Here is a 14,997-nt window from a genome sequence, read left to right as displayed (position 1 = left end):
TCAGGCAGAGAACTCTGGGTGTCCTTCTCTTTAAAAACTATTTTCACCTAATTCTGCTTAGAAAATGGAAGGGGTCTAGATTGAAAGCTGAAGGGTAGCCAAGGGGTCCTGATCTCTTGTTCAACTTTGCCTGTAAGGCCCTGTGTGCCCTTGAGCAAATCACTTCCCCTGATTTTTCTCATTTGAGAAACGAGGGCATTAAATGAAAACGTTCTCTAATAAGCCTTCAATTTCCCAGATCTTTAAGTTGTTACTTTTGCTCCAGCCTTCCAAATTTTGCCGTAGGATCCAAGCTTAACAATGGGATATTTAAAATATTGTTTTCTTACTAAAAGAATACACGCTCAATTTATTTAGAAAATATTACAGAACTCAGGGATGATCATTTAAAATACCTAGAAAACCCACCACTTCAAAAATAACCCCCATCAACATCATGGTAAATATGGTTAATTTTTTTCTAGTGCATAAAAATACATTTTTAATGGGATCATACAATGTTACTTTCTCTAACCTAGTATTACATAAGAATATACCTGTAACTTATCCTTTTATTTATCTTTTTTAACGGCAACAAAGCATTCTACTGCATGATGTCTAAAGTTTTGGATTCACCTTGGCTTGTTGGACTTACAGGGTAGCAGTGGTTTTTATTAATGGAATAACTGTGGTCCCTAAAATTTAAAGCACCTTCTTAGAAAGTTTTGATTGGTTCTAATGTTTTTCCAAGGGTAAAATTTAAAGTCCTCAGGATCCAAAAGAGAATTTTCTTTTAAACATTTTACATTAAATGTCGCAATATTTCCAAATTTTCACATGCTGCCCATTCCTCAAAATCTACGTTTTTGAAAAAAATTTGAAGTTATAACATATCTAGAAAAATGTGAAGATGGTTGGATACAGACAGCAAATTCCAGATACTTCTTTAACAAATGACTTGTCCCTGTGAATATCTGATCTCATGGTCTGATATTCCATGTGTGCTCTGCAGTAGTTCATTCATTCACTTACTTAGTCAGTCGTTAAAGTGCCTGTGAGCACATGTGACGTGCCAGCCACGGTGCTAGAGACCTGTTGTATGAACGTGGAAATCAGAGTTTTAGTTATAAAAAGTTTTCAGTCTAATGAAAATACTTTGAGATAAATGCTGTGTTAGATAAGAATCAGCAGAGGGCGCTCTAGGAGTACACAGGAGGGGTCTCAACCCAGCCTGGAAGGTGGGAGTGGTCAGGTTAAGTGCCATGACTGTTGGATAACAGCGGGGTGGCTTCCTCCCTGTTCCCTGCAGGACCCTGTGTCGTAGCTCCAGCCAAGATGTGTGAAGAAGAGGACAGCACCGCCCTGGTGTGTGACAATGGCTCTGGGCTCTGTAAGGCTGGCTTTGCTGGGGACGATGCTCCCAGGGCTGTTTTCCCGTCCATTGTGGGACGTCCCAGACATCAGGTGAGGAAAATTTTCTCTGGAACAGAGAGAAACAAAGCTATAGATTTGGTCCCTCTATGTCTCTGGTACCCGCTATGGGTATTCATAGATTGTCTGTTGCTCTCTGCCCGGGAATTATGTAACCATGTTAAAAATGTACCTCTGATGATTGACGTCTAGAAATAAGTGCCAATTTAATACACAATGTTGATAGATTATCTATTGGGTGTCTATCAGATACAAAGACTGACTCTTTTTCATAAATCCTTTTTGTCTAAATGTAATCATTGTCATCAGCATCAGAAATATTTATGAGTTTATGGGTTATCTGATGTATTCCATAGCTACTCTTTGGAAAGAAACTAAAATAAAAGCCCAGGTCACTCACTCTCACAGAACCTAATGTTAGATGAAAATCAGCTTTGTTACCAAATGTAATTTTACGTCTGTTAGCTGTCAACAAAATACATGTGGACAGCCACACGGTAATTTTACATAGCATTATGTAGAAACAAAATGTTGATGGCAGCCACGGGGTAAAAACTGAGAGTTTCATCTCAGAAATTCTCCTTCACAGCAGAAATGTATTTTGCACATTGAGCCTATCTGTTTGATATTTAAGCTTTCAATTTGGCATAGAGTCACAAGAACAAATAATAGAAGCCTCTCCCCATGAATGAACTCTGTCCCTTTGTTGAACTTTTGGGATGGAGATATTTTGCATAAATCAATACTTATGGAATTATAGTAGCCACGACTGTTTTGCAATTTTAATTTTAAGTCACTCCAGTGCAATTTTAAATTTTAGTAATGAGAATTCTCTCTTTTTTAAAGCTTCACCTTAATGATTAAAAAATACATCCCACTACTTTAGGCAGATGTCAGTGTTGATAGGTATGAATTTATCTATGAGAAATCAAGCACAGAGTGATCATTTGTAGAAATAATGTTTTTGCTTATAACGGTTAGATATACTCTTGGGTAGGTGACAACTTCAAAAGTACAGTTGAAAGGATTAAAAGAGGCAAAATGCCATGTAACTAATATGTAAAAATTTACATATCCATTCAACAAATAATGACTGAGTGCCGAATATGTGCCAAGCAATTTGTCATAGTGCGAACAAGACAGATACAATCTTTGCCCTAAGAGAGCACATCAAGTGATGTAGAAGATAAATGACACAAAGTTGCCTTACCCTCAGGGTTCTCTGCTATTTGAGAGAACTATTCAGGCCTGTTTCCAATCAACTAAGGCTGTTTCTTAAGAACTTAGTGACAGTAGGATTCAACATATCATTGTTGGTACCGGAAGGAACTTTGATCGCAATGATTTAACCCTTTGTGTTCGGACTGTAATCAGTTCACAAGTTCTGAGAGAGGCTGGCTCGTGACGTGTTGAACCTTTTTTAGGGGGTGATGGTGGGAATGGGACAAAAAGACAGCTACGTGGGTGATGAAGCACAAAGCAAAAGAGGAATCCTGACCCTGAAGTACCCGATAGAACACGGCATCATTACCAACTGGGATGACATGGAAAAGGTACCGGGAGATTCATGCATGATTCCTGGGGTTCCTGTTTCCAAACATCTTGCTACTGCTGGGGAAAAGAACTGGCTCACTTTGCCCAATTGTACTTTTACTTGTTGATATTCCTTCTAGATTATTACTAACTGGAAAAAAAAATCCTGAACTGTTTCTTTAAATTAAAAAAAAAAAGCAAATCCTTTGCCTAACAGGGGTTATAAACCAATTAGAGTGAGCTAGCTCTGCAGATGAGAACAGTAGTCCTTAGACAATGGTGGGAATTAATAGTCTATTGCTCAGTCCACTGGCTTGCCCTCCGAGGACAAGCATTATATGAGTAGCAGCCAGGAGAACAAAGGGTTGCCTTCACCCACCCATTCTTGAAAGTTTTTCATTAACTCACCCTGAACATTAAAAAAATATATATATTTATTTGTTTTCACTATAGAAAACTATACATTCATACATTCCTGAATGTTCCTCAACATATTGAAGCCCAAGCGCATGACAAAAATTTTTAAATAAATATTTTTAAAAGTATCTCCCTGTGTTGCATTAAGTGAAGTCTTTATCTCCCAGACCCATATAGAAGAGCTAATGGGGAGAAGGGTTAAATCCTAGGATTTTGATGTTTGTTATTAGGCATTATGGAAACACAAGTGATCAGAGAAAAAGCAGAAGAAATAATGAGAAAGTGACTTAAATTTTTTAAATGCAGCAAATATATTAGAACCAGAACATCTGGACTTTTATATATCTGTCAGCTCCACACACACACACACACACACACACACACACACACACACACACTCTCACTCTCTCTCTCTCTCCCTCCCACTAGTGTAAAAGAAAATAGTGTTGCTAGGATTTATCAGTAATAATGCTGAAACTTCTGCTTCTCTACAAAAATTGTGTTTCATTAGGTTTACTGAGTCTAAGATTCTGGATTTGGTTAAGACTGCAGTTTTCACTGTGAAGAAGATATTAATAGTAGGAAAATACTCTTTTAAGAGTTTCTCCATGGAGCTGGCAGAGTCTCAGAGGAATGCACTTGGAGAAAGATCCTTGGAACAAATAAAGCATTCCATAATTTTTAAAATTTAAATTCAAAGGGTCTTCGAGAGAGAGAGAGAGAGAGAGAGAGAGAGAGAGAAGAATAAGAGAGAGAGAGAGGGATTGGTTGGTTTTTAGATGATGCTTCAGAGTATCCATAGTATATAATACGATTGGTAGAATTTCTTTTCTTCACTTTTTTTTTTTTTGTGATTTCTTGAACACTGTGTTGCTTTTACTCCATCAAAGGAATAGAACTTTCAGGAGTCTCATTTCCTTTCTAGAAACAACAAATTCAAAACCAAAGTAACTTCAATAAGATAAAGACTCTTTAAAGTCGATCTAGCTTTTATTAATGTATGAGCTTTCACTAGCAGTTCTTGTTTTATTTTGTTTTAATTCTGAATGAATTTAATATTTCTGGTGCTAGTGGAGAATTTTCAGTCTTTTAAAAATAACTAGTTAACTGAAACTTTTTCACAATGGTTTGTTCTTTATGGCATCCAGGGATTAAAGAGGATGCTCACAGGGAACTCTACTTAATATTCTGTAATAACCTATATGGGAAAAGAATCTGAAAAAGTATGGATATATGTATATGTATAACTGAATCACCTTGCTGTACACCTGAAACTAACACAACATTGTAAAACAACTATACTCCAATATAAAATAAAAATTAAATTAACAAAAGAAACAGCTCAGGGCTTCCCTGGTGGCGCAGTGGTTGAGAGTCCACCTGCCGATGCAGGGGACATGGGTTCGTGCCCCGGTCCGGGAAGATCCCACATGCCGCGGAGCAGCTGGGCCCGTGAGCCATGGCCGCTGGGCCTGCGCGTCCGGAGCCTGTGCTCCGCAACGGGAGAGGCCACAACAGTGAGAGGCCCGTGTACTGCAAAAAACAAAACAAACAAACAAAAAAACCCAAAAAAACCCACAAAGAAACAGCTCAAAAATAAAGAGGATGCTCAACCATGAAGCAAACACAAGTATGTACAAAGTACATCACATGGACATGCTAGAAATAGACACTGGCTTTTTTTGGAAACACCTGAAGGCCAAATGTCTGCCCATGAACGAAAGGTCCAGAGTGTGCTGACCAAGGCAGGCTTCTCTCAGCCCTGGGGAGCAAAGAGGGGAATGGAGGGGAGGAAAATTTCCCTCAAATATTAAAAGGGGCAATTAGGCAATTAGGTCAGCTTCATTCATCCTTTCATATATTCATTCATTTGTCCTTTTACTTGCTACTCTAAGTCATTCACCCATGAATATTAACTGCAGTGGAAATAGGGGGTAAAGAAGATATAGTTGAATAATAGTAACATTTACTCTGGGCTAGGCACTGGGCTAAATAGCAACTCTAGGGTTCCCTGACTTAAGTCTCACAAAGACATACAATTTATTTATTTATTTATTTATTTATTTATTTATTTTTGCGGTACGCGGGCCTCTCACTGCTGTGGCCTCTCCCGTTGCGGAGCACAGGCTCTGGACATGCAGGCTCAGCGGCCATGGCGCACGGGCCTAGCCACTCCGCGGCATGTGGGATCTTCCCGGACCGGGGCACGAACCCGTGTTCCCTGCATCGGCAGGCGGACTCTCAACCACTGCGCCACCAGGGAAGCCCACAAATTATTTTTATATTACCCATGGACAGATTGTGGCTGAGAAGGGTTAAAATTTGCCTAAGCTCACATAACCAAGAAGTGGTTAAGCCAGGATTTGAACCCAGGTTTGATGCCAGAGCCTGTACCCTTAACCACTACTCCATCGTGCCTCATAGTCCGGGTTTTGCATTTTTGCTCATTCACCTACTAGCTGTGAACCCTCAGTAAGTTATTTACAGTCCTTGAGTTTCAGTCTCTGCATCTGTAAAAATGGGGACACATAATGAGTACTTCTAGCATTTTATTTGGACCTGGTTTCATTAGCCCATTCTGATCCCTTTTTGAGGACTGCAGTGTCCCTACAGCGTCACATCATTGTGCTTTTCCTTGGTCCCCCTGCTAGATCTGGCACCACTCTTTCTACAATGAGCTTCGCGTTGCCCCTGAAGAACATCCAACCCTGCTCACCGAGGCACCCCTGAACCCCAAAGCCAACCGGGAGAAAATGACCCAGGTAAATATGCACTCCAGGGCCCAGCACTTTGGTGTCTGGGGAAAGTCCTGTGTTAAAGGGGCTGTGCAGGACAGCAGCGAGAAGGCCCATCCAACAGTCCAGTCACAGGCTGATAACTTTCCAGGATTCCAAAGGCCAGGAGCATCCTGATGGCACTGACATCCTTACTGCAGGAATGGCCCCTTGATTCCAAGAGCAACGGGAAAATTCCAAGATTTAAGTGAAAATGTGACATGTTTAGGTTAAAACCTTCTAAGGAGAAGTCATTTCAAAGTGCAGGATAACATAAAATGGGGAATTTTGGTTCTGGAGTCCGACAGATCCCGGTTTGAAAACTCGATCTGTCACTTAATCAGCTATGTGACTTTAAAGAATCCACTTAATTTCTCAGAGCCTCAGTTTCCTTGTCCATATGTTGGGAATAATATTAGTACTATTATTTTTCAAAGGATTGATGTGAAGATTAATGAGGTAAATGCTAAATGTGTTTCATGGTACCTGGTCTGATAACCTTCAACAAATAGTTATTATTGTTATTATTGTCACTTGTCTGAAGCTCAAAGGTTTTGGATCAGGAGACTATCCATTCCACCAGCCAGACAAGATTTCCAGTTTGGCTGAGCTGCTAAATAAATACGCCTAGTGTCAGTTTCATGCTTGCTATGGTTAGGCACTGGGCTAAGCATTTTATACGCATTGTCTCTTTAAATCTTAACAATGTAAAGCAGGAGCTATTCGTATGCTGATAATATAAATGAAGAAATCGAGGCTCAAGTACATTAGGTGATTGTCCCAAGGTCACACAGCTAGAAGTGGCAGAGCTTGGACTTGGCCCATGATCTTTTGACCTCAGAGAATAATAAATGTAAATACTGCAGGGTCTTTTTCTCGGAAGAGTTCTAGGCGCTACACCAACACACTAGCAGCTGTTCTCTACAGGGGAACATCTGTGTGCCTGGGAAGTGCTCATGTAGCAAGAGATGTTGTTTCTTATGGGGGCTATTTTTCCTGTGAATGGTAAAATATATAGTTGGGAATTATGGCCGTCTAGCAAATGATGCTAGATATTCACTCTGGTGAATAGACCAGGGAGGGTTTTGCAGATGGAGAAATGGTGGTCTGTGGGCATCTCCGTGGGCACAGATTTCTAATGCTTGACCGGGAGGGACTCTGGTTCTAATCGTGTCCCTAGACTGCATGAGCTGCCACATTGACATTCATACTTGGTTCTCTGTTACCAGCAGGAGGTTCTTTTCTTCCAGGAATCAGGGCTCCTTCACTGCAGCCAGAGTGGCCTCAGATTCTAGGGCTGGCATTGACCCAGCAACTACATAAAAAAGTGGAACAGATTAAATGAACCTCAGAGCACAGAACAGGGCTCATTTCAACCAGTCTGAGCTTCAGGTTTAAAGGGTCTCTTTCGGGAATTCCTTGGTGGTCCAGTGGTTAGGACTCTTGAGCTTTCATCACTGCAGAGGGCCTGGGTTCAATCCCTGGTCAGGGAACTAAGATCTGCAAGCCGCGCAGCCAAAAAAAAAAAAAAAAAAAAAGGGCTCTTTCATACACCAGAGAAGTATAGACGCTGTCTTTTGTTTCTTCTGGCTTTGATAACAGTATTAAGTCCTGGACTGTTCACAGTGGAGGACCCTGAGAACGCTTCTCATCCAAACTCCTCCTCCATTTGTAATCAAGAGACCTGGAATGAAGTCCACGTTATTCAGCTGTTAGTTTGGTGAATTCTCCCAGGTCATGTTCAAGTCAGGGCCAGGGCCAGAAGCTAGAGCCTCCTTATACCTGGCTGGTCATATATCCCCCTCTCCATGCCATCAGGCCTCTGGTATAATGGTTTCTTCATTTACACCTTCATTTCTCCTTGACTAGTAATCAAGGCTTCCCTGGCCCTCCTTTACCTTAGTTTCCTCTACCCAGAACGACGTGGGCCCCCTGCACTCCTCAACAAGATGCCGTCTTGTGCATTCTTGGTAAGACTGGCAGCATCACTAACTCAGCTCTTTGAATTGCTTTGCAGATCATGTTTGAGACTTTCAATGTCCCAGCCATGTATGTGGCTATTCAGGCAGTGCTGTCCCTCTACGCCTCTGGACGTACAACTGGTAGGTGGTTGGGAGGGGGTGAGAGCCTCAGCTGAATACACCATCAGTTACAGGATTTAATGGTTCATAAACATGCGGGTGTGATGGATTGGGGTTTAGTTCAAATGACAGGGTTAATTCCAGCCCTCAGAGGTCTTCTCACCTTTAAAATTAAGCCCTTTAACTTGTATTTCCAGGAGGACTTCTCCTATTGTTTCCCTCTTCCTGTTCTTTTCTTTTTTTTCTTCTTTAACCAGCCCTACCCCCACTTCTCCTATCAAATGCCTTCCTTCCTTTCAAATAAGAGGCTTAGAAATTCCCCTTCTACTAGACCAGAAAGTGATCACATACCAGCTGCCCTGGTGACTTTTATTGTGTACAACTGTCCCCCAGGCATTGTGCTGGACTCTGGAGACGGTGTTACCCACAATGTGCCCATCTATGAGGGCTATGCCCTGCCCCACGCCATCATGCGTCTGGACCTGGCTGGCCGAGATCTCACCGACTACCTCATGAAGATCCTGACCGAGCGAGGCTATTCCTTCGTGACCACAGGTGAGGCCTGCGGGAGATAAAGGGAGGGGGTGTAAGGGCGGGGTGTTCTTCGTGGACTTGGTGATTATCCAAGGAAACAATGGGAGGCAGCCTTGCAGGTATCAAGGCCTGATTCTAATGCCCAGGGCAAAGCAATGTATATTTTGCTATGTGAAATTGCCAAACAATTACACTATTTCTTCAAGAAGAACAGTGATAACCATCTGGTATTATGAGCTCGTCAGAGTTGCACTATTTGAACATTTTTTAATTCCTTGCATTCACACATAGAGACTGAAGGTGGTATGGTGTGGTGATGGGCAGTCTTTGGAGACATCTCAGTAGGACTTGGGTCCCAATTCTGCTACTCACTAGCTGTGTGACCTCGGACTAGATGCCCAAGTTCACTAAGCCATAGCCTCTTCATCTGTAAAATGGGAGTAATCATAGACCCTTTCTCACAGGATGCTGTGAGTAGAAAATGAGATCATGCACACCGAATTCTTGGCCCTGAGGAAGCACGCAGCACTTGTTAGTGACTATAAATATCAACCCGCAGGCAGCGACACATTTGTCTTCAGACTATAAACTGGTGTTCCGCTGCCCAGAGGCAGAGACTACACTAGAGATGTCGGGACGTCCTCAGTGCCCTTGACCCTGGCTGCCCGCCCTCCCTTGGCCTGTTTGGTCTTGTCCAAATGGTTAGGTTTCTGGACATCCCTGAGGCTTATTCTGGACTCCAAGTTTGAGCCCTGAAGATGTTAAAATCTCCTTTTGGAGTAGGCAGTTGAGTGAATTCTGTTCCTTCTCTACTCCCTAAGAAGAATTCCAAGATGCTTCCAGAAGGTTCCCGGGGCCCAGATGGCACCAATAGCTTAGAACTTCAGAGGGCAGGAGTCTGAAAGCGGTCTGCCTGCCCACTTCTTCCATGCACCACTGGGGCCTTCTTAATTGGGACTTGTCCTGAGCCAGAGCCTGCCTCTTTCTGGAAGGTGATGAATTTTCCAAGGGTTTGAGCTAGAACCTACCTGGCCCAGATGACATGGGTCTCTGGAGCTTTTTGAAACTGTAGGGGCCTCTAAGGGGCGGCTTCGGCACGTGTCGTCCTGGTCAACTGAAAATCCAATATAACAAACTGTTATAAAGCACTTATAATGGAGATTCATTAGTTAATCGTGCAAAAAAGTTAATGTACAAAGGATTTCCTGCTCTTTGCCTGTTTCTAGCCAGCTCATTTTCTTCCTGTCCTGAACTTTCCAGACAATATTTGCTAAGAACCTTCTGTGTGAGGCACTCTGCTGGGAACAGAAGCGGTTCCATAGTGGACTTATAATTTAATTGCCCTGATGGATTTGGGGGTGCAGAATGTAATGTCGAACTTATACACTTTGTGGATGGAGCCTGTATTGTAGGAGAGCCTGCAGTAGGGCAGGTGGATTTTTTTTTTTTTTTTTTTTTTTTTTTTTTGCGGTACGCGGGCCTCTCACTGTTGTGGCCTCTCCTGTTGTGGAGCACAGGCTCCGGACGCGCAGGCTCAGCGGCCATGGCTCACGGGCCCAGCCGCTCCGCGGCATGTGGGATCTTCCCGGACTGGGGCACGAACCCATGTCCCCTGCATCGGCAGGCAGACTCTCAACCACTCGCCACCAGGGAGGCCCGGGCAGGTGGATTTTTACCGCCTGTGCAAACCTTGTTTGTATCTCGCTGACAGCTGAGCGTGAGATTGTCCGGGACATCAAGGAGAAACTGTGCTATGTAGCCCTGGACTTTGAAAACGAGATGGCCACTGCTGCGTCCTCCTCCTCCCTCGAGAAGAGCTACGAGCTGCCTGACGGGCAGGTGATCACCATCGGGAACGAGCGGTTCCGCTGCCCAGAGACCCTGTTCCAGCCCTCGTTCATCGGTAGGTAGCACGCCCTGGCCCTGCTTCTGGGGAGACCACTCTCTCCACCTGCACCCAGCTGACCCTCAGCCCCCAGCACCCTTCTGCGTGTGGGGACATGTGACAGGGGCCACAAAACCAAGTGCATTTCTAAACCAGGTCAAAGGAAAGAAGGTCACATTTTTAAGAGTTACGGAGGCCAGAAAAGGAGTTTTCTTTTTAAGAAAACATTGTCTATGTTGTAGTCAAGCCCAAAGCATTCTTGCTGTGTGGTTTACAGTGAAAGAATCAGATACTCTCTGTGCTTAGGACACAGTGGAGCCACCGGATGGATGGATGGGAAGGATAGGTTCAATGCTGAGTCTGGGAATAATAGGGGGAGAGAAAAGTGGAAATGCCCAATCTTACATTAGCACTGACCTTGGGAGACGGGTTAGCATAGTTGTTTACAGAGGGCAGGCTCTGGGAGGGGTGAGCCTGGGTTTGAGTCTTAATTCTCTATTCATGACCTTGGACACTGAAGTCTCAGGGTCCTCATCTGTAAAATGAGGATTATCATAGTACCTATTTCATAGGCTGGCTGTGAGGATTACACGAGCTGTGGGGGGGGGGCACTTAGCCCAGGACTTGGCCAAAATGAGCATTCAATGCTTATTAGATATTGGCTGTAAGTAATCACTAAGCATTATTAGTATTACATCACAAAACTACAAAGATTGAAGAAAAGCGAGTCTTTGTCCAAATAAAATGAAGCTTTTTTTTTTTTTTGGATGATTCAGCATCATAAAGCTTTGAGGAGTAAGAACAAGGCAGCAGCCAAAGAGAGACTTGGGAAAGTTCTGAGCAACAGCTGCAACATTGGCTCAGCATGGAACCTTCTGCTGGCAATCTGAAGACTTTGCTTCTTATTTGAATCATTTATAGTAGTGAGTCTATTAAAAATCAGGGATATGATGTTGTAGCCTCCCACCCTCCCATAGATGCTGAGGAAGGGCTTCCTCCCTAGACAAGAGGTAGGAGGACACGGGGCATTCGAGGACCTTTCGGTCCTGAGATGGCTGGTTCCCAGAGCATCATGCCTGCCTAACTTTGGTCCAGTGTAAGATCATCCAGTTGCTCGCATCATCTTCCACGTCAACCTGGCCTTTATTCACCACTCAAGGACCATGGCCTGTGTCTCTTTTCCAGGGATGGAGTCTGCTGGCATCCATGAAACCACCTACAACAGCATCATGAAATGCGATATTGACATCAGGAAGGACCTCTATGCTAACAACGTCCTGTCCGGGGGCACCACCATGTACCCTGGCATTGCCGACCGCATGCAGAAGGAGATCACGGCCCTGGCGCCCAGCACCATGAAGATCAAGGTACAGTTCAGTGACGGACCCATGTATGCTGCTGGCAATGCCAGCCCTACAACCAGAGGTGAAGGACTCTTCAGAGGCTACATCTTGGTCACATGCACTCATGGGTTTTAGAGCTAGGCAGTGGTTAAAAGTCCACAAGTCCCATACTATAAATGATATAGGTCAGTTCAGTTCATAAAGAAGTTGAATTATCTTGTACAAAATTTAATCTGTACTTATCCTTGTCAATCATCTACTTTCAGCAGCTGCAGTGAAGGTCAATAGAGCCCCCCATGTGTCCGTATCTCACTAAAATACACATTTTGTTGTTTTTCCTCATCACAAAAATAGTGCATGTCATGTATAGAGTGTTACAAATATTACAGATGAGCCAGACTTATTTCTGAAGAGGTGTAACCCTGTAGATTCAATAGTGTATACTCTTCTTCCAGTACTAAATGTGACTCCATCTCAGTGGCCAGGAATTAGAATTTTATCTTCATCTCTCTGTCTGACATACCCTTTGATACAAGTGCTCAAAAGTGCAGCATGGCCCCAGGATGACCAAGCTCAGTGCTTGAGCCATCAGAACCCCTACACTGTGTGAGTTTTGAGTCACAGTCAAAGAAACTCAGATTAAAAGGCCATCATTCTTTGGAGGCAAACTTACATGTGGCTGATGACTTCTCAAAGGCTGTTATCACTCTGAAATCAGGAGGCCAGGCTGGGACCTTCTGATCCACGCCCCAGGGAGCAGGAGAAGGGGCCCTCTGGGGGCAGTTCACACACACGAGAGGTATTCAGACAAGTTCTCTGTGATTTGCACTCTTTTTTTTTTTTTTTTTTTTTTTTTTTTTTGCGGTACGCGGACCTCTCACTGCTGTGGCCTCTCCCGTTGCGGAGCACAGGCTCCGGACGCACAGGCTCAGCGGCCATGGCTCATGGGCCCAGCCTCTCCGCGGCATGTGGGATCCTCCCGGACCAGGGCATGAACCCGTGTCCCCTACATTGGCAGGCGGAGTCTCAACCGCTGCACCACCAGGGAAGCCCCTTGCACTCCTTTTTTGAAAGGGTCTGCAGCTAACCTAACAGGGAGGGCTAGACTGAAGCATGCTGTCTCTCCACATTAGAGGTTCGGAATTCTGCGGGTTAAGAGGAGAGAGACTGTTTTCTGAGGATTTGTGATTCTTGGATGCCCCTCCGATTGGCACTTACCTCCTCATCTTCCCACCCTGGAGGGAGGGACATGAAACCAGCTGCTCGGGTTGCTGACAAAGCCAACCTAGGTTGGGGGTATATGACAGACGCCCAGCTAGAGTTAGGTAGTTTCTAGTTCTTCAAACTTGGAGTGTTGAATAGAAATGAATGTAGAACTTTGAGCTCCAGTGTGATGAGAGCAAACCATTAAAAACCTGGCACAGTAAGATGGTGACCTTAGGGGAAACTGACACTGAATGGGGGCGGGGGGTGGTCTATAGGAACTCTCTGTACTGTCTTTACCACTTTTCTGTAAAACTAAAATTATACGAAAATGAAAAGTTATTTCTAAAACAAAACAAAAAAATACCTGGGAGAGGTCCAGGTTTGCATACTGGGTCTGATAGGTACCAACCGGTGTGATCAAAGTCAATTACTTAAACCTCTCTCAGTCTGTTTCCTCATTTGGAATATGGGAGTAATTCAGTACTTACTCTTCAAAGTGGTTATAAGGATTAAATGAGATAGTACATGTAAAATGCTTAGCACAGTGCTCGGCACATGGTAAGTACTCAGTAAATATCAGCTACTTGTATTGCAAATAAATGTTCAACCAGAGCTCAAGGCATAAACAGAAATTAAACCACCATTTCAGAAATACCTTATCTGTTGGCCCAAGTGTCCATATTCATTTCTACCCAAGTATCCAAGTCTGATGTGGAATTTGGAATTACTCAACTATAGCTATTTGTAGAGTTGCTGTAGGGAGACATACCCTCGGTCTGATTCACTGCCCTCTGAGCCTAAACCATCCATTGATTTAAGAAACGTCAACATGTCCTTACATGCCAGGCCTATGCAGTGGATAGGGCCAGCCAATGCAGCCTAACCCAGACCTATCCCAGGGGAATGTTCATCCCAGTGGGGGATGCTTGGGTGCCTCTGTGTTAAACAGTGCATCTCAGTGTACTTAATCAGGTCTATAGTAAGTTCCTGTGTGGTAAGTTCTGGCACAATCAAAACTTCTCCTCGAAGTTGCTGGTGTTTGTGTCCACAGAGCATATGTGTCGTGTTGAGTTCTGAAGAACAGCTTATGGAAGTCAGGAACATTGTCAGGGCTTAAATGGAGGCCATGCAGGATTTGGGGCCAACTTTCAGTTTGCCCAATAGTAGACTGAATGCAGCAGGTGTGTCATAGATGCTTTGGAATAGATTGTGTAAAAGGAAGCTGGGAAACCAAATGTGCTCATTGAAGAATCTCTAAGTCCACAACTTATTCACACCCTATGGGTTAGGGTTCAGGTTCGGGTTCAGCATCTAACAGCCAAGACTGTCCCTGTTGTCCATGAAGCTTCAGCAGGGGTCACCAAATTCGGACCATGCTGGAATGCCCAGGCCCCGTTTTCTAGTGCATTAATGGCCTTTCTTCCTCATCCTGACCAACAGATCATTGCCCCTCCCGAGCGCAAATACTCTGTCTGGATTGGCGGCTCCATCCTGGCCTCTCTGTCCACCTTCCAGCAGATGTGGATCAGCAAACAGGAGTACGACGAGGCCGGGCCATCCATCGTCCACCGCAAATGCTTCTAGAACACTTCCCTGCTCTCTGTCTCTAGCATACACTGTGAATGTTTTGTGGAATAATGCCTTCTATTCTTTTCCAAATCATTCCTAGCCAAAGCTCTGACTTGTTACCTATGTGTTTTTTAATAAATCTTAAATATGTTACCTGTAACCTGTCGCCTTGGCCTCTGATCAGCACCAGGCTGATCACGTTATTTCTGTTAGGCTGACCTCACCCATTACAGAGTGGCTCCCTC

The 14,997-nt window shown here is 43.9% G+C and overlaps 1 protein-coding gene across 1 annotated transcript; it reads left to right on the top strand.

Annotated features, from left to right (window-relative positions):
• The first annotated feature begins 1,266 nt into the window (after window positions 1-1,266).
• ACTA2 (actin alpha 2, smooth muscle) lies at window positions 1,267-14,912 on the top strand. Its single transcript, XM_082607046.1, has 8 exons — window positions 1,267-1,443; window positions 2,835-2,963; window positions 6,012-6,122; window positions 8,152-8,236; window positions 8,609-8,770; window positions 10,461-10,652; window positions 11,820-12,001; window positions 14,624-14,912. The coding sequence occupies exons 1-8, from the start codon at window positions 1,315-1,317 to the stop codon at window positions 14,765-14,767; spliced, it is 1,134 nt and encodes a 377-aa protein (XP_082463172.1). The 5' UTR covers window positions 1,267-1,314; the 3' UTR covers window positions 14,768-14,912.
• Window positions 14,913-14,997: the final 85 nt, after the last annotated feature.

The sequence above is a fragment of the Mesoplodon mirus genome (genome assembly GCF_964341445.2).
Source record: "Mesoplodon mirus genome assembly, chromosome: 2".
In the NCBI taxonomy this organism is placed as follows: Eukaryota; Metazoa; Chordata; class Mammalia; order Artiodactyla; family Ziphiidae; genus Mesoplodon; species Mesoplodon mirus.
This window is presented reverse-complemented; position numbering and strand designations above follow the sequence as displayed.